The 22,688-nt window shown below is 44.5% G+C and overlaps 2 protein-coding genes across 6 annotated transcripts in view; one reads left to right on the forward strand and one right to left on the reverse strand.

The window, feature by feature from the left end:
• nipblb (NIPBL cohesin loading factor b) overlaps positions 1 to 22,688 on the forward strand; it is a 600,450-nt gene that overhangs the window by 55,302 nt on the left and 522,460 nt on the right. The window lies entirely within an intron of this gene.
• Positions 7,384 to 22,136, reverse strand: LOC145343561 (histone H3, embryonic-like). Its single transcript, XM_080189810.1, has 2 exons — positions 22,053 to 22,136; positions 7,384 to 7,698 (listed from the first exon to the last, which is right to left on the reverse strand). Exons 1-2 carry the CDS (start codon positions 22,134 to 22,136, stop codon positions 7,384 to 7,386), a joined length of 399 nt encoding a protein of 132 aa, XP_080045936.1.

Below are 22,688 nucleotides of genomic sequence, written 5' to 3' on the forward strand. Positions count from 1 at the left end.
TTGTTGCCTTCTTGGAGTTTGACAACGGAACAAAGATGATTACACACTCTTCCTGATAACACATCCATTCTGGCTTTCTGTAACTGCATTTGCCTAGGGGATGATTAATTTTGTCTTGGCTTATCGTTTCCAGAAGGTTCCCCTCTGCCGAAGTTAAACCGACTAGCCTTGCTTGGTTTGTCCTTGCACCCTTTTTTTGAACAAGGGTGTAACATTTGTAGTTCTGTAATTTTCTGCCACCAGCCCCCTAAGGCAGATTGGAAAATAAGTATTATTTTAAAAATGTAATGATAATGAAATGGAGGAACAAGCACTCCAAACTTAGTTTTTTAGGCTCAGAGAAATTGTTCTGCAGGATTTATGACTTGGTGCGCTGCATCTCGTTCAGCAAATCTCAACTTTCTCAGTGGATTTTATTGTGAATAATTCAAAGTTCACACAAATCACTGCAGAATCATAAAACAGTATACCATAGAATCTACAGCACGGTGACAGGCCCTTCGGCCTGAACTGGTCCATGCTGACCAAAATGCCCATCTAAGCTAACCCCATTTCTCTGCCTTTGGCCTGTATCACACTCAATCTTTTCTATCCGTGTGTCTGTCCAAATGCCTGTGGGGAAACAGGGTACCATTGGCATCAACCCCTGGATTTGCGTGAAGCTGCTGCAACTTGCTTTGCTGCACAGTAATGATAACACTGGCCTCTTCACTATCACTGCGACCACAAACTCCAAGCTAAAACATGAGGCCACAGTCTCAGGATAAGTGACAGATCATATTTAAAATGTCAGTTTGCATGGAGGAGGTGCCGGATGTTTGGAGGGTGGCTCATGTTCTGTTTAAAAAAGGTTCCAAAAGAAATCCGGGAAATTATAGGCCAGTAAGTTTGACATCAGTGGTGGGCAAGTTATTGGAAGGTGTGATAAGGGATAGGATCTACAAATATTTGAATAGACAGGGACTTATTAGGGAGAGCCAACATGGCTTTGTGCGTGGTAGGTCATGTTTGACCAATCTTAGAGTTTTTCGAGGAGGTTACCAAGAAAGTGGATGATGGTGGATGTTGTCTACCTGGATTTTAGCAAGTCCTTTGATAAGGCCCCTCATGGGACGTTAGTTAGGAAGGTTCAGTTGCTAGGTATACATGGGGTGGTAGTAAATTGGATTAGACACTGGCTCAGTGGAAGAAGCCAGCGAGCGGTTGTGGAGGATTGCTTCTGAGTGGAGGCCTGTGACTGGTGGTGTGCCACAGGGATCAGTGCTGGGTCCATTGTTGTTTGTCATCTATATAAATGATCTGGATGATAATGTGGTAAATTGGATCAGCAAATTTGCTGATGATACAAAGATTGGAGGTGTAGTGGACAGTGAGGAAAGTTTTCAAAGCTTAGAGGGATTTGGACCAGCTAGGAAAATGGGCTGAAAAATGGCAAATGGAATCTAATGCAGACAAGTGTGAGGTATTGCACATTGGAAGGACAAACCAAAGTAGAAATTATAGGCTAAATGGTAGGACTCTGAAGAGTGCAGTTGAACAGAGGGATCTGGGAATGCAGGTACAGAATTCCCTAAAAGTGACGCCACAGGTGGATAGGGTCGTAAAGAGTGCTTTTGGTACATTGGCATTTATAAATCGAGTATTGAGTATAAAAGTTGGAGTGTTATATAAGGCATTGGTGAGGCCGAATTTAGAGTATTGTGTACCGTTTTAGTCACCTAGTTACAGGAAGGATGTAAATAAGGTTGAAAGAGTGCAGAGAAGATTCACGAGGATGTTGCCAGGACTTGAGAAGCTGAGTTACAGAGAGAGATTGAATAGGTTAGGACTTTATTCCCTGAAGCGTATTAGAATGAGGGAAGATTTGATAGAGGTGTATAAGATTTTGATGGGTATAGATAGAGTGAATGCAAGCAGGCTTTTTCCACTGAGGCTAGAGGAGAGAGAAAAAAACAGGGCAGGGTTAAGGGTGAAAGGAGAAAAGTTTAAAGGGAATATTAGGGGGAGGCTTCTTCACGCAGTGATGGGAGTGTGGAATGAGCTGCAGATAGTGGTAAATGTGGGGTCACTTTTAACATTTAAGAAAATCTTGGACAGGTACGTGGATGAGAGGGGTGTGGAGGGATATGGTCCAAGTGCAGGTCAGTGGGACTAGGCAAAAAATGGTTCAGCACAGACAAGGGCCAATAGGCCTGTTTCTGAGCTGTAAATTTTCTATGGTTTTCTATCATCTAGGACGTGGATGAAAAGAAATTTCTTTACTTAAAGGGACATGAACCTTTGGAATTCTCTGTCCAGGGGATTGTGATTGCCCCATCATTGAATATATTAAAAACTGGGTAGACTGAATTTTGGCCTTTTAGGGAAATAAGGAATGTGGGGAACAGGCAGGAAAAAGGAGTTGATGTCCAAAATTATATTGCTTAGAAGCAGAGGCGGATCCCCTCTGAGAACTAATACTGAACCACTCAGAAGTATCTTACCTCATAATTGGTAAAAGTGGTATGATTTGCTCTTCAACTTTTAGTGGTTAAATCAAAATAACTCCCTGATACACACTCTATGTAAAATCAACAACTAATTTATTTATCTAACTGTGAACAAGTAAACTATTAGCAAACCGAATAAAACAATTCTAATGGCATGCTGTTTAGATAAATATCCATTTTTAAAATAAAAAATGGAATTTTAGTCACTCTCTAAACTACAACCAGGTTTGGTGTCTTCCAGAATATTCTGGGCTTTCTCTGTTGATTCTTTTGTCTGGAATTTCTGTCTTAGTAGGCACCTTTGCTATCGAGATGGAGCTTCCTTTAAGATACGGATTTGGCTGTTACTCTGGCAAATGGCAGTTGCTCTCTGCTTATTTTACCTGCTGTCCTCTTCTTTTATAATGGTGATGACATTTTGACGTCTCCAACAATAGGATAGGTCCCAGGTTGCCAATATCTTCAAATTCAGTTGGTTGTTGGCACCCAAGTGCTTGATGTAAACTGGATAAATTCAAAAGCCTGTTGTGTTTCAAATTCATTGGCTAAATTAAATTCAAAAGGCAACCTTTTGCTTGGCCTTCAATACAAATGTTTCACATAGGGATGCCATATGTACCTGCATTTTTTAACTTTGAGCACAGAAAAAAACACTTTTGACAACCATGCAATGCTTTCTCCTCATAACATCTTGCAATTTAAAAAATAATTTTACAAACACAATTCTAACATTCTACTCAATCTACAATTACTCAACTTTGCAATACTTATTGAAAGAGCAGGCAGAACAGGCTGAGAGATCTACTCCCATTTCTTATGTCATATCTTCTGCTTCCATCTTGAGGACAAATGCCGGTAATGATTCTGTTCCTATTTGTACATTTTCTAGTCTGACTTTTGTTTCTTTTTAGCAACCAATTTGCCATCTCATTCTTGCACCATGATCCCTTTTGTCATTTAATTTCTCCTACCTTCTTACCTGTGACATCTCAGCCCTATACCGGACGTTGGTGAGACCACATTTGTGTTCAGTTCTGGGCACCTCACTATAAGAAGGATGTGGAAGCATTGGAGAGAGTGCAGAGGAGATTTACCAGGATACTGCCTGGTTTGGAGGATAGATCTTATGAGGGAAGGTTGAGGGAGCTGAGCCTTTCCTCTTTAGAGTGGAGGAGGGTGAGAGGCGACTTAATAGAGGTTTTATAAAATGATGAGAGGGATAGATAGAGTGGACGTGCAGAGACTATTTCCTCGGATGGATGTAGCTGTTACTAGGGGGCATAACTATGAGGATCATGGTGGGGGATATAGGAGGGATGTCTGAGGTAGGTTCTTTACTCAGTGGTTGGAGTGTAGAATAGACTGCCTGCTGTGATAGCGGAGTTGGACACTTTTTAGGAACTTTCAAGTGGCTATTGGATAGGCACATGGAGCACACAAGAATGATGAGGAGTGAGATAGCTTGATCTTGGGATTGGACATAGGTCGGCACAACATTGAGGGCCAAAGGGCCTGTACTGTGCTGTCCTGTTCTATGTTCTCCTTTCCCTGCCTCTATTTGATACCAGATGAGACCTCATACTTTTCCAGTTCTGGTGAAAAGTCACCAACCTGAAACATGAGCTCTGTATTTTTCACCATAGCTACTGGCTAAGCTGCTGAGAATTTGCAGCATTTTCTTGTGTTCATTTAAGATTTTTATGTAACTCATTTATCAGTTTGAAATGCTTTCATTCTAGAGAGGCAAGTGAAGTTCCTCCTTTAAAATAAAAGCAAATTTCTTTTTCTGTCTTCATTTTTCTTGCCCGCCCCCCCTATTTCCCCTATTCATCTGCCTTTGACGTGACGAAAGTTCTGTTTGGCGAATTTACTGGATTTTTATGAAGATGTGATTAGTGTGGGAGACAGAGGGGAACCGGTGGATGTGGTGTTTTTAGATTTCCAGGAGGCGTTCAATAAGGTGCCTCACAAAAGGTTGCTGCAGAAGGTTAGGGCACACGGAGTTGGGGGTAAAGTGTTAGCGTGGATTGACTATCTAACAGGAAGCAGAGAGTTGGAATAAATGGGTGCTTTTCTGATTGGCAGTTGGTGACTAGTGGCATGCTGGGGCCTCAACTGTTTACCATATACATAGATGATCTGGAGGAGGGGGCTGAGTGTAGGGTAACAAAATTTGCTGATGACACGAAGATGAGTGGAAAAGCAAATTGTGTGGAGGACGCGGAAAGTCTGCAGAGAGATCTGGATAGGCTGTGAGTGGGTGAGGACCCGGCAGATGGAGTATAACATTGGCAAATGTGAGGTTATCCACTTTGGAAGAAATAATAATAGGATGGAATATTATTTAAAGGGTGAAAAGTTGCAGCATGCTACTGTGCAGAGGGACCTGGGGGTCCTTGTGCACAAATCGCAAAAACCCAGTCTGCAGGTGCAGCAGGTGGTCAAGAAGGCGAATGGAATGTTGGCCTTTATAGCGAGGGGGATAGAATATAAAAGCAGGGAGGTCTTGCTGCAACTGTATAGAACATAACATAAGAAACAGGAGCAGGAGTAGGCCATCTAGCCCTTCGAGCCTGCCCCGCCGTTCAATAAGATCATGGCTGATCTGTCGTGGCTCAGTTCCACATTCCCGCCCTCTCCCCATAACCCTTAATCCCCTTGCCTATCAAAAACCTCTCAACCCGCGTCTTAAAAATATTGGGCGAGGCAGCCTCCACCACTTCAACGGGCAGAGAATTCCAGAGATTCACCACCCTTTGAGTGAAGAAGTTCCTCCTCAACTCTGTTCTAAACCGCCCCCCTTTATCCTGAGGCTGTGCCCTCTGGTCCTATAGGGTACTGGTGAGGCTGCAACTGGAGTACTGTGTGCAGTTTTGGTCCCCTTATTTGTGTAAGGATATATTGGCCTTAGAGGGAGTACGGAGAAGGTTCACCAGGCTGATACCAGAGATGAGGGGGGTTAGTTAATGAGGAGAAATTAAATAGACGGGGCCTGTACTTGGAGTTTAGAAGGCTGAGGGGGGATCTTATAGAGACTTACAAGATAATGAAGGGGCTAGATAGGGTAGAAGCAGAGAGATTCTTTCCACTTAGAAAGGAAACCAGAACTAAAGGGCACAGTCTCAAAATAAGAGCGGGGCAGTTTATAACAGAGTTGAGGAGGAACAACTTCTCTGAGGGTGGTGAATCTCTGGAATTCTCTGCCCGTTGAAGTGGTGGAGGCTACCGCATTGAATATGTTTAAGTCACGGGTAGATAGATTTCTGATAGGTAAGGGAATTAAGGGTTATGGGGAGCACGCGAGAAAGTGGAACTGATCCACTTCAGATCAGCCATGATCTTGTTGAATGGCGGGGCAGGCTCGAAGGGCTAGATGGCCTACTCCTGTTCCTATTTATGTTCTTATGTTCACTTACCTTTTCTCTGTCTCTCTTTTCTCTCTGAAAAGTTTTAATACTTCGAATTATTAAAAAAAAATCATTTTTGCATATTTACCTGAGACTTAATGTTTGAAGCACTGGATCCTTGGTGCTGCTATCATATACATTGGAAACATTTGAAAGCAATATTTTGAAAGTTTCCTGTGTTCTAACTGGAAATAAATATACACAGTTGGAATAACTTGGCTCTTACTGTCATTGCATATCCAGCTCTCTTGTATACCGTGTGTCTTCTCATTCTTCGTTATTTTCATGTTTCCTGTTCCAGTAACGCAATATATGTATCAAGAGACCATCTGCTTAATTGTCCCATGTTTTTTGGTTTTGTTCAATCCCTTTTCATTTGACATATTTACAAATTTCGTGACAATTCTAGTGAATTGTACACTTACTTTGAATATTATTGTTAAAGATATCCACGCAGTCTTAGACTTTTCCAACGTTTTGAATTGTCATGATTCCTGCAGGGCTTTTTTCTTGATCACCCCTACTTTCTGCTTTCTACTTCTGGCTACTTTCTACTAGCTGGTTTACCTAATATTTTCAAAAAGTTGCATGTGAAGATTCAAATGTTTGTTGACAGGCCACTTGTGAAATATCTGTATTCTCTCAAACTATACTTAATGCTGCAACTGTAGAGGGTGCACTTCATGCACAGTTGCATTGTCTGTATCAATGTCACAACTCGCAAACCTTAATAATTTTGCAGTTTTACTTCCTGAGTAGGTACTGGTTACTTGCAGATGTGCGGTAGAGAAGTCAAAGGTGCTAGTTTTGGCTGTGGGAGCTAGCAAGTGACATCTGCTGATTGATACTGTACATTGCAGCCAAATATTAGAATGTCAGGAGACTAAGGAAATTTGACATTTCTGCTATGATTCTCACCAACTTCTACAGATGCGTCATAGAAAGCATTCATTCTGGTTGTAGCGCAGGTTGGTATGGCACTTGCTCTGTCCAAGACTGCAAAAAAAAGGCGCAAAGGGTTGTGAGTGAAGTCCAGTCCATCACTAAAACCAGCCTCCCATCCATTGACGCTGTCTACACTCCCTGCTGCCTCGCAAAAGCAGCCAGCACAATCAAGGACCCCATGCCTCCGGACATAGACTCTTCCTCCTCCATCGGGAAAAAGATTAAAAAAAAGACTGAGATCACATACCAACTGACTCCAGAACAGCATCTTTCCTGTTGCCATCAGACTTTTGAATGGATTTACCTTGCATTAAGTTGATCTTTCTCCACACCCTAGCTATGACTGTATGTTCTGCACTCTCTTTTCCTCTCTATGATATGCTTTTCACTATATACTAATACATGTGACAATACAAATCAAATTTGCCCAGGGTTATGTGCAGGCGAAGGGAAGGGACAGCAAGCAACACTAACAAAAGTGTAAATTATTTGAATGGATCTATGCTGTTAGAAGTTATTTGCAGCTAACATCAGATTCAGGCTCACTCCCCACGGATACACTGGGCCAGGCAAATGCTCTTTGACATGATGAGCCGTTTGGCGTGAATGGTGCACAGATTGGTGTCTTCCAAGAGCCCCACCAGATAAGCCTCACTGGCCTCCTGCAGGGCCATGACGGCCGAGCTCGAAGTGTAAGTCAGTCTTGAAATCCTGGGCCATCTCCCACACCAGGCGCTGAAAAGCAGTTTGTGAATCAACAGCTCAGTGGACTTCTGGTAGCGGTGAGGCTCCAGCAGTGCTACAGTGCCAGGGCGGTAGTGGTAAGGCTTCTTCACGCTGCCAGTCGTTGGGGCATCCTTGCGAGTTACAAAGAGCAAAGAACAATACAGCACAGGAAACGGGCCCTTCGGCCCTCCAAGCCCGCAACGCTCATTGGTCCAACTAGATCATTCATTTGTATCCCTCCATTCCCAGTCTGCTCATGTGACTATCCAGATAAGTCTTAAATGAACCCAGCGTGCCCACCTCCACCACCTACTTGGCAGTGCATTCCAGGCCCCCACCACCTCTGTGTAAAAACGTACCTCTGATATGAGTTAAACCTCAACCCCCTCACCTTGAACCTGTGACCCCTCGTGATCGTCAACTCCAACCTGGGGAAAAAGCTTCCCACTGTTCACCCTATCTATACCCTTCATAACTTTATATACCTCTATTAGGTCTCCCCTCATTCTCCATCTTTCCAGGGAGAACAACCCCAGTTTACCCAATCTCGCCTCATAGCTAAGACCCTCCATACCAGGCAGTATCTTGGTAAACCTTCTCTGTACTCTCTCCAAAACCTCCACGTCCTTCTGGTAGTGTGGCGACCAGAACTACTCCAAATGTGGCCTAACTAACATTCTATACAGCTACAACATCAGATTCCAGCTATTATATTCTATACCCTGTCCTGTAAGGCAAGCATGCCATAAGCCGTCTTCTCCACCTGTTCTGCCACCTTCAAGGATCTGTGGACTTGCACACCCAGGTCCCTTTGTGCGTCTGTACTCTTGGTTGTTCTGCCATTTATTGTGTAACTCCCCTCTATATTTGTACCAAAATGCATTTATTGCAAAATCCATTTATTGTGTAACTCCCCTCTATAGTTGCACCAAAATGCATCATTTTGCATTTATCTGGATTAAATTCTATCTGCCATTTCTCCACCCAATTTTCCAGCCTATCTATATCCTGTTGTATTGTCTGACAACGTTCATCGCTATCAGCAAGTCCAGCCATCTTTGTGTCATCCGCAAACTTACTGTAACACCAGTTACACCTCCTTCCAAATCATTTATATATATCACAAGTAGCAGAGGTTCCAGTACAGAGCCCTGTGGAACACCACTGGTCACAGACCTCCAGCCGGAAAAAGACCCTTTGATTGCTACCTTCTGTCTCCTGTGGCCAACATAAAAACATAAATAGGAGCAGGAGTAGGCCATCTAGCCCTTCAAGCCTGCCCCACCATTCAATAAGATCATGGCTGATCTGAAGTGGATCAGCTCCACTTTCCTGCTTTCTCCCCATAACCCTTAATTCCCCTGTCTATCAGAAACCTATCTACCTGTGACTTAAATATATTTAGTGAGGTAGCCTCCACCACTTCAACAGGCAGAGAATTCCAGAGATTCACCACCCGTTGAGTGAAGACGTTCCTCCTCAACTCCGTTCTAAACACATGCGCGCCGCCGCCGCCGCCCCCCCCCCCCCAATCTTGAGGCTGTGTCCACTAGTCCTACTGTTCTTTCTGAGCGGGGAGAATCGCTCTACCTCTACCCTATCCGTCCTCTTCATTATCTTGTACGTCTCTATAAGATCCCCCCCTCAGCCTTCTAAACTCTAACAAGTACAGACCCAGTCTGTTCAGTCTCTCTTCATAGGCTAGTCCCCTCATCTCCGGTGTTAGTCCAGTGAACCTTCTCTGCACTCCCTCCAACGCCAATATATCCTTGCACAAGTGCGGCGACCAAAACGGCGCACACTACTCCAGCTGCGGCCTCACCAGTACCCTGTACAGTTGCAGCAAGACCTCCCTGCTTTTATATTCTATCCCCCTCGCTATGAAGGCCAGCATCCCATTCGTCTTCTTGATCACCTGCTGCACCGGCAGACTGGGTTTTTGCGATTTGTGCCCAAGGACCCCCAGGTCCCTCTGCACTGTAGCATGCTGCAGCTTTTCGCCTTTTAAATAATCCCTCCTACTATTATTTCTGCCAAAGTGGATAACCTCGCACTTGCTAACATTATACTCCATCTGCCAGGTCCTCGCCCGCTCGCTCAGCCTATCCACATCTCTCTGCAGACTTTCCACACCCTCCACGCAATTTGCTTTTCCACTCATCTTCGTGTCATCAACAAATTTCATCACCATACGCTCAGCCCCCTCCTCCAGATCACCTATGTATATGGTAAACAGTTGAGGCCCCAGCACCGATCCCTGCGGCACTCCACTGGTCACCAACTGCCAACCAGAATAGCAACCATTGATTCCAACTCTCTGCTTCCTATTAGACAACCAATCCTCTATCCATGCTAACACCTTAACCCCAACTCTGTGCACCCTAACCTTCTGCAGCAACCTTTTGTGAGGCACCTTATCAAACGCCTTTTGGAAATCTAAAAACACCACATTTACCGGTTCCCCTCTGTCTACTGCACTAGTCACATCCTCATAGAAATCCAATGAATTTGTTAAACACAACTTCCCCTTAACAAGGAGGCTATTTCCCAGGGCTGAAATGGTCGCTACGAGAGGACACAGGTTTGAGGTGCTGGGAAGCAAGTTCAGAGGAGATGTTAGGGGTAAGTTCTTTTCATTCAGAGGGTGGTGAGTGAGTGGAATCGGCTGCCGTCGGTGGTGGTAGAAGCGAACTCACTGGGGTCTTCTGAAGACTTCTGGATGAGTATATGGGATCTAATGGGATTGGGAGTTACAGATAGTTCTATGGCTTGGTAGGTATAGATGTGATCGGCGCAACTTGTGAGCCGAAGGGCCTGTTTGTGCTGTAGTGTTCTATGTTAAATCCGTGCTGCGTCTGCTCGATCAAACCATTCTTTTCTAGGTGCCTCGCTATTTCTTTGATGGATTCTAGCATTTTTCCAACTACAGATGTTAAACTAACTGGCCTATATTCCCTGCCTTTTGTCTGCTACCTTTTTTAAACAGCCAACCCATCTAGCCACCTCTCCTTGTATCCCATGAAATTTAACCTTGTGCACCAACCTGCCATGAGGGACCTTGTCAAATGCCTTACTAAAATCCATATAGACGGCATCCACGGCCTTTCCTTCGTCAACTGTTTTTGTCACCTCCTCAAAAAAACTCCTCCAAATTTGTGAGGCACGACCTCCCTCTTACAAAACCATGCTGTCTGTCACTAATGACCTTATTCTGTTCTAAATGTGCGTACATCCTATCTCTAAGAATCCCCTCCAACAACTTCCCTACTACGGACGTCAAGCTCACTGGCCTATAATTACCTGGGTTATCCCTGTTACCCTTCTTAAATAATAGTACCACATTCCAAGAATAATATGTTTCATTCCAGTATCTTCTGAAGCACAAATAGTTTCAAACACACTTGCTGTAATGCAGTAGTTGTCCAGTTCAAAGAAAAAATTATAGCACAGGAATGGGCCCTCTGGCCTTCCAAGCCTGCACTGACCGTGGACTAAAACCCCTTATCTTCTGAGGGCCATGTCTCTCCACTCCCATCCTATTCGTGTATTTGTCAAGACACCCTTAAAAGTCACTATTGTAATTGGTTCCACAACCTGCCCCGGTAGTGGGTTCCAGGCGCCACCACCCGCTTGCAAAAAAACTTGCCCTGTACACCTGTCCTAAAACTTGCCCCTCGCACTCCAAACCCATGTCCCTCCAGCAATTGACTACTCCATCCTGGGAAAACATTTCCAACTGACCACTCTGTCCATGCCCCTCACAATACAGCAGACCTCTATCAGGTTGCCCCTCAACCTCCGCCACTCCAGCAAGAACAAACCAAGTTTCTCCAACCTCTCCCCACAGCTAACACCCTCCATACCAGGCAACATTCTGGCAAATCTCCTCTGCACCGTCCAAAGGCTCCACATCCCTCTGGCTGCATGGTGACCTGAATTGAACACTATATTTCAAGTGTGGCCCAACCAAGATTCCACAAAGCTGCAACATGACCTGCTAGCCTTTAAAATTCAATGCCCAGCTGACGAAGGCAAGCATGCCGTATGCTCTCTTGACTACCTTCTCCACCCACATCGCCACTTTCAGTGACCTGTGTACCTGTACAGTCAGATCCCTCTGCCTATCAATATTCTTAAGGTTTCTGCCATTTACTATATATTTTCCACTGGTATTACATAAGAACACAAGAAATAGGAGCAGGAGTAGGCCATCTAGCCCCTCGAGCCTGCCCCGCCATTCAATAAGATCATGGCTGATCTGTCGTGGCTCAGTTCCACTTTCCCGCTCTCTCCCCATATCCCTTAATCCCCTTGCCTATCAAAAACCTATCTACCCGCATCTTAAATATATTTAGCGAGGCAGCTTCCACCACTTCAACGGGCAGAGAATTGCAGAGATTCACCACCCTTTGAGTGAAGACGTTCCTCCTCAACTCCGTTCTAAACTGCCCGCACCCCCCCCGAGGCTGTGCCCTCTAGTCCTACTGTCCTTTCTGAGCAGGAAGAGCCTTTCCACCTCTATCCTATCCATCATCTTATATATCTCAATGAGATCTTCCCTCATTCTTCTAAACTCTAACGAGTACAAGCCTAGTTTATTCAGCCTCTCCTCATAGTTCAACTCTGGAATCAGCCTAATAAACCTCCTCTGCACTCCCTCCAAGGCCAAAATATCCTTGCGTAAGTGCGGCGACCAAAACTGCACACACTACTCCAGCTGCGGCCGCACTAGTGCCCTGTACAGTTGCAGCAAGACCTCCTACTTTTATATTCAATCCCCCTCGCTATGAAGGCCAGCATCCCATTCACCTTCCTGACCACCTGCTGCACCTGCAGGCTGGGTTTTTGCAACTCATGCACAAGGACCCCGAGGTCCCTCTGCACCGTTGCATGCTGCAGTTTTTTGCCATGTAAGTAATAGTCCTTCCTACCATTATTCCTACCAAAGTGGACAACGTCACACTTGCTAACATTAAATTCCATTTGCCAGTTCCTGGCCCATTTGCCCAGCCTGTCTAGATCCTTCTGCAGACTTTCCACACCCTCCGCACAATTTGCTGTTCCACCAATCTTGGTGTCATCAGCAAATTTCGACACCATACACTCGGTTCCCTCCTCCAGATCATCTATATAAATGGTAAATAGCTGAGGCCCCAGCACCGATCCCTGGGGCACTCCACTAGTCACCAACCACCAATCTGAATAGCACCCATTGACACCCACTCTCTGCCTCCTATTTGACAGCCAATCCCCTATCCACGCTAACACCCTACACCCAACTCCATGCCCCCTGACCTTCTGTAATAACGTCTTGTGCGGCACCTTATCAAACGCCTTCTGAAAATCAAGAAACACCACATCTACCGGCTGTCCTCTATCCACTGCCCTAGACGCATCCTCATAGAACTCCAATAAGTTCGTCAGACACGACTTCCCCCTAACGAAACCGTGCTGCGTCTGCTCTATCAAAAAATTCTCCTCGAGATGCCTCGCTATTTTCTCCTTGATCACGGATTCTAGCATTTTACCTACAACAGACGTTAAACTAACCGGCCTATAATTACCTGCCTTTTGCCTGCCACCCTTCTTAAACAATGGCGTAACATTAGCCGTTTTCCAATCTTCCGGCGCTTCCCCGGAATCCAGCAAGGCTTGGAAAATAATCATCAAGGCATCCACTATCACCTCTGCCATTTCTTTCAGAACCCCTGGATGTGTTCCATCCGGTCCTGGGGACTTGTCCACAATCAGTCCCTCCAGTCTGTTGAGCACTGCCTCTCTAGTAACAATAATGTCATTCAGGCCCTCCACTCCTACCATCTTTCCATCGCTAACACCCGGCAAACTATTCACGTCCTCCTCTGTGAAGACTGAAAGAAAAAAGTTGTTCAAGGCCTCAGCCATTTCCCCATCCCCTACCACTAAGTCCCCCCTCTCATCCTCTAAGGGTCCAACGTTCACCCTAGTCAGCCTCTTCCTTTTTATATATTTATAAAAACTCTTACTATCCTTTTTTATATTTAGCGCTAGCCCAGCTTCTTAGTTTATCCTACCCTTTATCAACTTCTTTGTCATTCTTCGTTGAATGTCATTCTTTGTTAGACCCTCCAAAATGCATTACCACATCTATTTGGCCCAAACTCCAACTGCCATCTCTCTCACCCAAGTTTCCAACTGATCAATATCACACTGTTTCCCCTGACAGTTGTTCTCCTGTCCACAAATCGACCAATTTTTGTGTCATCCGTAACTTACCAATCAAACCAGCTACATCTTCCTCCCGATCACTCATATGTATTACAAACAGCAAAGGTTCCAACACTGATCCCTGAGGAATGCCATTTGTCACAGCTCTCCATTCAGAAACGCACCCTTCCACTGCTACCCTCTGTCTTCTATGACCGAGCCAGTTCTGTATCCACCTTGCCACATCTGGTCCTGTGCAACTTCACCTGCACCTGTCTGCCTGGAGGGGCCTTGTCAAAGGCCTTACCTAAGCCCATGTAGACAACATCCATTGCCCTTCCCTCATCAATCATCATCGTCACTTCCTCGAAAAACTCAATCGAGTGAGTGAGACACGGCCTCCTCTTCACAAAACTATGTTGCCTTTCACTAATACATCCAGTTATTTCCAAGTGGGAGTAAATCCTGTCTCAAAGAATCCTCTCCAATAATTTCTCTACCACTGATTAAAGGTTCACAGGCCTGTAATTACCTGGATTATTCTTGCTACTACTCTTAAGCAAAGGAACAACATTGGATATTCTCCAATCCTCTGGGACCTTCCCTGTAGCCAGTGAGGATACAAAGATTTCTCACAGGGCCCCAGCAATTTCCTCCCTTGCCCCTCTCAGTATTCTGGGTTATATCCCATCAGATCCTGGGAGCTTGTCTACCTTAATGTTTTTCCAGAACCCCAATACCGCCACCTTTTTGATCTCAACATGACTCAAACTATCTACACATCCTTTCCCAGACTCATCATCCATCGAGTCCTTTGGTGAATACTGATGCAATGTACTCATTTAATACCCCACCCATTTCCTCTGGTTCCATGCATAGATCCCTTCCCCTGTTCTTGAGTGAGCCAATCTTCTCTCTGGCTCCCCTCTTGCTCTTTGTGTGTGTGTGTGTTGCTGTGGGACTTTCTTAATCTTGCTGGCCAATGATTTTTCGTGAGCCCTTTTTCTATTTTCTGTAGTCGTCATTGGTTTGGACAATGATGCAGCTCTGGCCTCAGACTGAGCGTATAACAGCACTGATTAGAATTCAGAATGTTATATGCTCAGTCTGAGGCCAGAACTCTTCATTCACCTGATGAAGGGAGAAACCCCAAAAGCTTGCATTTACTATCAAATCGGTTAGACTTAAACCTGATGTCAGATTTCTTACTTTGTAGAAGGTGGACAAGTTTTGTGGAGTCAGGAGGTGAGTTAATCAGTGTCGGATTCTTAGTTTCTGATCTGCTCTTGCACCCACAGTATTTAGATTAGCTAGTCCAATTCAGCTTCTAGTCAATATTAGCATTTAGAGAAGTTTAGTATGATCAGAATGCTCATAAATCTTGTCCCTCAGGATCCTCTCCATCAACTTACTAACCACTGAGGTTAGACTCACCGGTCGGTAATTTCCCAGGCTATCCCTGTTCCCTTTCTTGAAAATAGGGACCACACCCGCAATCCTCCGGAACTTCTCCCATCTCCATCGGCGTTGCAAAGATCATTGCCAGGGGCTCTGCAATCACTTCCCTCACCTCCCACAGAAACCTGGGGTACATCCCATCCGGTCCTGGTGACTTATCTATCTTGATAGAATTTAAAAGCTCCAACACATCCTGTTTCTTAACATCCACATACACAATCTTTTCAGTCTGCCGCAAACCTGTAGTGCAACCTCCCAGATCACTTTCCACCGTGAATACCGAGACAAAGTACTCATTAAGCACCTCAGCCATTTCTTCCGGTTCCACACAGACTTTTCCCCCTTCACCTTTTATAGGTCCTATCCCTTCACTTCTCATCCTTTTACTTTTCACATATTTGTAGAACGCCTTGGGATTCTCCTTAATCTTACCTGCCAAGGCCTTCTCATGACCCCTTCTGGCTCTCCTAATTTCCTTTTTAAGCTCCTTTCTACAAGCCTTATACTCCTCTAGATCTTTAACATCTCCTAGCTCTCTGAACCTTTTGTACGCCTTCCTTTTCTTCCTGACTAGGTTCACAACAACCTTCATGCACCACGGTTCCCGCGACCTACCAAAACCTCCTTGTCTCATTGGAATGTTGTCGTGCAGAGCTCCAGTCAAACATTCCTCGAAAGTTTGCCATCTTCCTTTTCCCCAAGAACACCACCTTCCAGTTTACTCATCCAATTATCTTCCTGATGTCTTCATATTTCTCCTTACTCCAGGTAAACACCTTCCTAGCCTGCCTCATCCTATCTCTTTCCAATGCTATCGTGAAGGAGATAGAATAATGATCTCCATCCCTGAGATGCCCTCCCACCGAGATTCTCAGAGGCTATTTCCCAGAGCTGCAGTGGTCGCTACGAGAGGACATAGGTTTAAGGTGCTGAGGAGTAGGTACAGAGGAGATGTCAGGGGTAAGTTTTTCACTCAGGGTGGTGGGTGAGTGGATTCGGCTGCTGTCAGTGGTGGTGGAGGCGAACTTGTTAGGGTCTTTTAAGAGACTTTTGGATGAGTACATGAGATTTAATGGGATTGAAAGTTATAGATTGGCCTAGTAGGTCAGTAGGCCTAATATGATCAGCCGAACTTGTGGGCCGGAGGGCCTATTTGTGCTGTAGTGTTCTATGTAACACCTACCATTAACTGAGTAAGTCCTTCCCTGCTTTGATCTACCAAAATGCATCACCTCGCATTTATCTAAATTAAACATCTGCCTTTCATCAGCCCACTGGCCCAATTGATCTAGATCACATCGCAATCCTAGATAATCTTCACTTTCCACTATGCCACCAATCTTGGTATCGTTGGAAAGTTACTAACCATGCCTACTAAATTCTCATCCAAACCATGAATATAAATGACACACAATGGTGCACCAGCACCAATCCCTGAGGCACACTGCTGGTCACAGGCCTCCATTTTGAATATCAACCCTCTACAACCACCCTCTGTCTTCTGTCATGCCATTAGCTTTCGTAATTACCTGCTGAACCTGTATGCTAACTTTTTGTATTTTCTTCCTGAAATCAGACAATGTTTTGTCCTCGACTACATTCTGTCGTTGTGAATTCCACGCATTCACTGCCCGCTGGTGTAACTGGTAGAGCTGACAATGGGAGACAGTTGATGTGGTATATTTGGACTTTTAAAAAGCCTTTGATAAAGTCCTGAATTCGAGATTATCAGAAGATTAAAGTACATGGTGTTTGGGGAAGAGCATTGAGATGGATAGAAAACAGGTTGGCAGAGAGGAAGAATAGGAATTAATGGGTGCTTTTCAAATTGGCAGGCAGTGACTAGAGGGGTGCCACAGGGATCGGTGCTGGGACCCCAGCTATTCACTATATAAATGATTTGAACGTGGGAACAAAATGTACCATCTTAAAGTTTGCAGGTGATACCAAGTTGGGTGGGAGGGTAAACTGACGAGGATGCAGAGATCCTTCAGCATGATCTGGACAGATTGGGTAAGTGGGCATATCAATTGTAGATGCAGTATTAATAGGATAAATGTGAGGTTATTCACTTTGGAAGCAAAAACAAGAAGCAGATTACTACCTGTAAATTGGGAGAGGGGAGTGTGCAGTGGGAACTAGTAGTCCTTATGCATCAGTCACTGAAGGCAAGATGCAGGTGGCAAAGAGGGCAGATGGTATGTTGGCCTTCATTGCAGGAGGTTTTGAGTACAGGAGCAGGGATGTGTTGCAATTATGGAGGGTCTTGATGAGGCCACACCTAGAGTATTGTGTACAGTTTTGATTTCCTTTTCTGAGGAAGGATGTTCTTGCCTCGAGAGTGTGCAGCGAAGGTTTATCAGGCTGATTCTGGGGATGGCAGGATCGACGTATGAAGAGAGATTGACATGGTTAGGAGTATTTTCACTGGAGTTCAGATGAATGAGGAGGGATCTCACAGAGACTTATAAAATTCTAATGGGATAGACAAAGTGGATGCAGGACGGATGTTCCTGATTGTGGAGGTGTCCAGAATGAGGTGTCAAAGTCTGAGGATTCAGGGTAGACCATTTAGGGCAGAGGTGAGGAGACATTTCTTCCCCCAAAGAGTGGTGAGCCAGTGGAATTCATTACTACAGAAAGTAGTTGATGCCAAAACATTGAATATAATCAAGGGGCAACTGGATATAGCACCTGGGGCGAATGGGTTCAAAGGTTGTGGGGAGAAAGCTGGATTGGGCTATTGAATTGGACGATCAGCCATGATCGTGATGAATGAGCAGGCTCGAAGGGATGAATGGCCTCCTCCTACTCCTATCTTCTATGTTTCTAAATAAACTGCACATCATCCTGCCTGTGCATGTCTGAACACAGCAGGCCAGGCAGATAAGGCAGATCTGGGATACTTGCTGTTATTAGCTGAGGCATAAAATAAAAGAGCAGGGAGTTTATAGAGCTGTATAAAATGTTTTCCTCACATCCCCTTAAGAGTGCTGTGTGCAGTTCTGTCACCATACTACAGGGAGGATGCAATTCCACTGGAAAGGTTGCAGAGGTGATTCACCAGGATGTTGTATGGGCTATAGTCTTTCCCCTGTGAAGAGAAGCTAGTTTGGCTGGGGGGATTCCCAGAGAGAGCAGAGGGGGCAGCCTGATTGAGGTCTACAAAATTAAGGTATATAGATTTGGTAGGTAAGAAGAAGCACAGTAGAGGGATCAATAACCAGGGCATAGATTTAAGGTAAGGATAGGGTATATACCTTAAGAAAAATAGCCATTGTCTTACCTTAGAGTCATAGAGGTTTACAGCATGGAAGCAGTCCCTTCGGCTCACTTTGTCCATGCCACCCTTTAAACCCCATAAACTAATCCCTATTGCCTGCATTTGGCCCATATCCCACTATACCCCTCATATCCATGTAACTAGCTAAATGCTTTTTAAAAGATAAAATTGTACCCATCTCCACTACTACCTCTGGCAGCTTATTCCAGACACTCACCACCCTGTGTGGAAAAAATTGCCCCTCTGGACACTTTTATATCTCTTCCCTCTTAAATCTATGCCCTCTAGTTTTAGACTTTTCTACTTTTGGGAAAAGATATTGACTATCTATCTTGTCTATGCCCCTCATTATTTTATAGACCTCTATAAGGTCACCCCTCAGCCTCCTATGCTCCAGAGAAAAACGTCCCAATCTATTTTAAATATATGTAAATGATTTGGAGGAAAATGTAACTGAATCGATTAGTAAGTTTGCGGATGATACACAAGTTGATGGATTTGCGGATAGTGATGAGGACCATCAGAGGGTACAGCAGGATATAGATTAGTTGGAGACTTGGGCAGAGAGATGGCATTTAATCTGGACAAATGTGAGATAATGCATTTGGAAGGCCTAATACAGATAGGAAATATAGAGTAAATGGCAGAACCCTTAGGAGTATTGATAGGCAAAGGAATCTGGGTGTATGGGTACACAGGTCACAAAGTGGCAATGCAGGTGGAGAAGGTAGTCAAAAGACATACGGCATGCTTGTCTTCATCGGCTGGAGTATTGAGTTTAAAAATTGGCAAGTCATGTTGACACTTTATAGAACCTTAGTTAGGCTACACTTGGAATATAGTGTTCAATTCTGGTCGCCACACTACCAGAAGGATGTGGAGGCTTTGGACAGGGTACAGAAAAAAATTACTGGGATGTTGCCTGGTATGGAGGGCATTAGTATGAGGAGAGATTGGAGAAACTTAGTTTGTTCTAACTGGAGTGACAGAGGTTGAGGGGAGCTCTGATAGAAGTCTACAGCATTGAGAGGGATGGACAGAGTGGATAGTCAGAAGCTTTTTCCCAGGGTGGAAGAGTCAATTACTAGGGGGCATAGCTTTAAGGTGCGAGGGGCAGGTTTTAAGAGATGTACGAGACAGATTTTTTACATAGAGTAGTGGGTGCCTGGAACTTGTTGGCGAGAGAGGTAGTGGAAGCGGATATGCTAGTGACTTTTAAGGGGCATTTTGATGGATATCCCAGGGCCTGATGGCATCTATCCTAGACTGCTCAGGGAGATGAGATGAAATTGCTGGGCCTCTAACAGAAATCTTTGCCTGTTCACTGGACGTAGGTCAGGTCCCAGAGGATTGGAGGATAGCAAATGTGGTCCCGTTATTTAAGAAAGGTAGCAAGGATAACCCGGGTAATTGTAGGCCGGTGAGCTTGACGTCCATGGTAGGGAAAGTGTTGGAGAGGATTCTTAGGATGTATGCACGTTTAGAATGGAATAATCTCATTAACGATAGACAGCATGGTTTTGTAAGAGGGAGGTCATGCCTCACAAATTTGGTTGAGTTTTTTGAGGAGGTGACAAAAATGATTGAGTGAAAGGCCGTGAATGCTGTCTATACGGATTTAACATAACATAAGAAATAGGAGCAGGAGTAGGCCATCTAGCCCTTCGAGCCTGCCCTGCCATTCAATAAGATCATGGCTGATCTGAAGTGGCTCAGTTCTACTTTTCCGCTTTCTCCCCATAACCCTTAATCCCCCTTGCCTACCAAAAACCTATTTACCTGCGTCTTAAATATATTTAGCGAGGTAGCCTCCACCACTTCAACGGGCAGAGAATTCCAGAGATTCACCACCCTTTGAGTGAAGAAGTTCCTCCTCAACTCTGTTCTAAACGAGGGAGATCGTGCCTCACAAACTTGGCTGAGTTTTTTGAGGTGACAAAAACGATTGACGAGGAAAGGGCCGTGGATGTTGTCTGTATGGATTTTAGTGAAGCATTTGATAAAGTCCCTCATGGCAGGCTGGTGCAAAAGGTTAAATCTCACGGGATAAAAGGAGAGCTAGCTAGATGGGTGGAGAACTGGCTTGGCCATTGAAGACAGGGTAGCAGTGGAAGGGTCTTTTTCCGGCTGGAGGCCTGTGACTAGTAGTGTTCACAGTAAGAAGTCTGACGACACCAGATTTAAGTCCAACCAACTTATTTGATAGTAAACTGGCAAGCTTTCGGGGTTTGCCCCGAAGAAGGTGTAACTGGTGTGATCAGTAAGTTTGTGGACGACACAAAGATGGCTGGACTTGCGGATAGCGATGAACATTGTCAGAGAATACAGCAGGGTATAGATAGGCTGGAGAAATGGCAGATGGAATTTAATCCAGATAAATGCAAAGTGATGCATTTTGGTAGAACTAATGTAGGGGGGAGCTATACAATAAATGGCAGAACCATTATATATATGAGAGACCTAGGTGTGCAGGTCCACAGATCCTTGAAGGTGGCAACGCCAGGTGGAGAAGTTGGTGAAGAAGGCATATGGCATGCCTGCCTTTATAGGACAGGGCTTAGAGTATAAAAGTTGGAGTATGATGTTGCAGCTATATAGAACAAAGCTTTGGGGAGAGTACAGAAAAGGTTTACCAGGATGTTGCCTAGTTTGGAGGATCTTAGCTATGAGGAGAGGTTGGGGTTGTTCTCACTGGAAAGACGGAGGATGAGGAGCGACCTAATAGAGGTGTATAAAATTATGAAGGTCATAGATAAGGTGAACAGTGGGAAACTTCTTCCCAGGTCAGAGGTGATGAACACAAGGGGTCACAGGTTCATGGTGAGGAGGGCAAGGTTTAACACAGATGTCAGAGGGATGTATTTTACAGAGAGCGTGGCGGGGGCTTGGAATGCACTGCCAAGCAAGGTTGTAGAGGCGAACACGCTGAAATCGTTTAAGACTTATCTGGATAGCCACATGAATAGACTGGGAATGGAGGGATACAGACGAATAGTCTAGTTGGAAGCATGAGCGGTGCAGGCTTGGAGGGCTGAAGGGCCTGTTTCCTGTGTTGTATTGTTCTTTGTACTTGAATGAGGTGGGAATAGAGGCATATGGTCCCTGGAAGCATAGGGGGTTTTAGTTAAGTCAGACAGCATGGTCGGTGCAGGCTTGGAGGGTGAAGGGCTTGTTCCTGTGCTGGAATTTTCTTTGTTCTTTATTCAGCCTCTCAGAATTCAATCCATCAAGCCCCAGTGGCATCCTAGCATCCTCGGATGCATCTCATTCGGTCTTGCTGCTTTTTTCAACTTGGGTAGTCTGCAATAACTATCAGTTTTAAACCCTTCCAGTATCTAAACTATCCCTTCATTCTTCATGATTTGTGCAGCAACTTCTGTTGAGGACAGATACGAGGTATTCATTCAGTACCTCAGCTGAGCCCCCTTTTTGTCCCCTAATTGACCTCATTCCTTTTATCATCCTTTTACTATTTGTAGAGCTATAGTAGACTTTGGAATTCTCTTATGTCATCTGCCAGCCTTTTGTATTCTTTTTTTCTCTTGCTACTTCAATTACCATCTCAACTTCAACATAGTTCTCATTTGTATTATGCACCTCGCATCTGTCATAAGTGCACTTTTTTTCTTGTTGAATCGCCATTTCTCTTGTCATTCAGGAGGATTTTCTTAGTGTCTTCCATTTATTTGTCTTACCTGGACCCAGGCATTTTGTTGGGACAGTACTCCCCCTGGAATTATTCTATAATCTCTCTCCCCCACTCCCTCCCTGTCTGGTGCTAAATAAAAACTTTGCTTACGATTTGTTCTCATGTGGTGTTTGGCCTCCTTCCAGTTTGGAATCTAGCCAGCATTACCTTATGTTTGGAGTCCCCGCAGAGGATTGTTTCAAACATCCAAATGGACTTGACTGAATAGAAACTATTATTTCACCAAAGGTATTAATCATACTGAAAAAAAAGCACATAGGAAAGCCTCACACCAAATTGCAAAGCATAAGATATGAGGATGAAACAGCAAAATATTGGAGCTAGATGGACAAATTATTTTAAGCTGTTGCTCTGTTAACTAGAGAATGGATTTTCATGGCTGCATCAGTGTAGATGTTGGGAACCTGTTCTCTTGACTTTATAATCTTGAACCAAGAATTATAGACTAGGGCTTTTTGGATTGAAGTGCAAAGAAATATAAGTGG

This window comes from Carcharhinus amblyrhynchos, chromosome 5 (assembly GCF_965287045.1).
Source record: "Carcharhinus amblyrhynchos chromosome 5, sCarAmb.v2.hapA, whole genome shotgun sequence".
Lineage (NCBI taxonomy): Eukaryota > Metazoa > Chordata > Chondrichthyes > Carcharhiniformes > Carcharhinidae > Carcharhinus > Carcharhinus amblyrhynchos.

Excerpts from the sequence above, each read along its gene's own strand:
- LOC145343561 (XM_080189810.1), bottom strand. The coding sequence starts at position 22,136 with ATGGCGATTCAACAAGAAAAAAAGTGCACTTATGACAGATGCGAGGTG. Across the intron at positions 7,699-22,052 it reads ACTATGTTGAAGTTGAGATG|GATGCCCCAACGACTGGCAG; the intron begins GTAATTGAAGTA and ends GTAACTCGCAAG.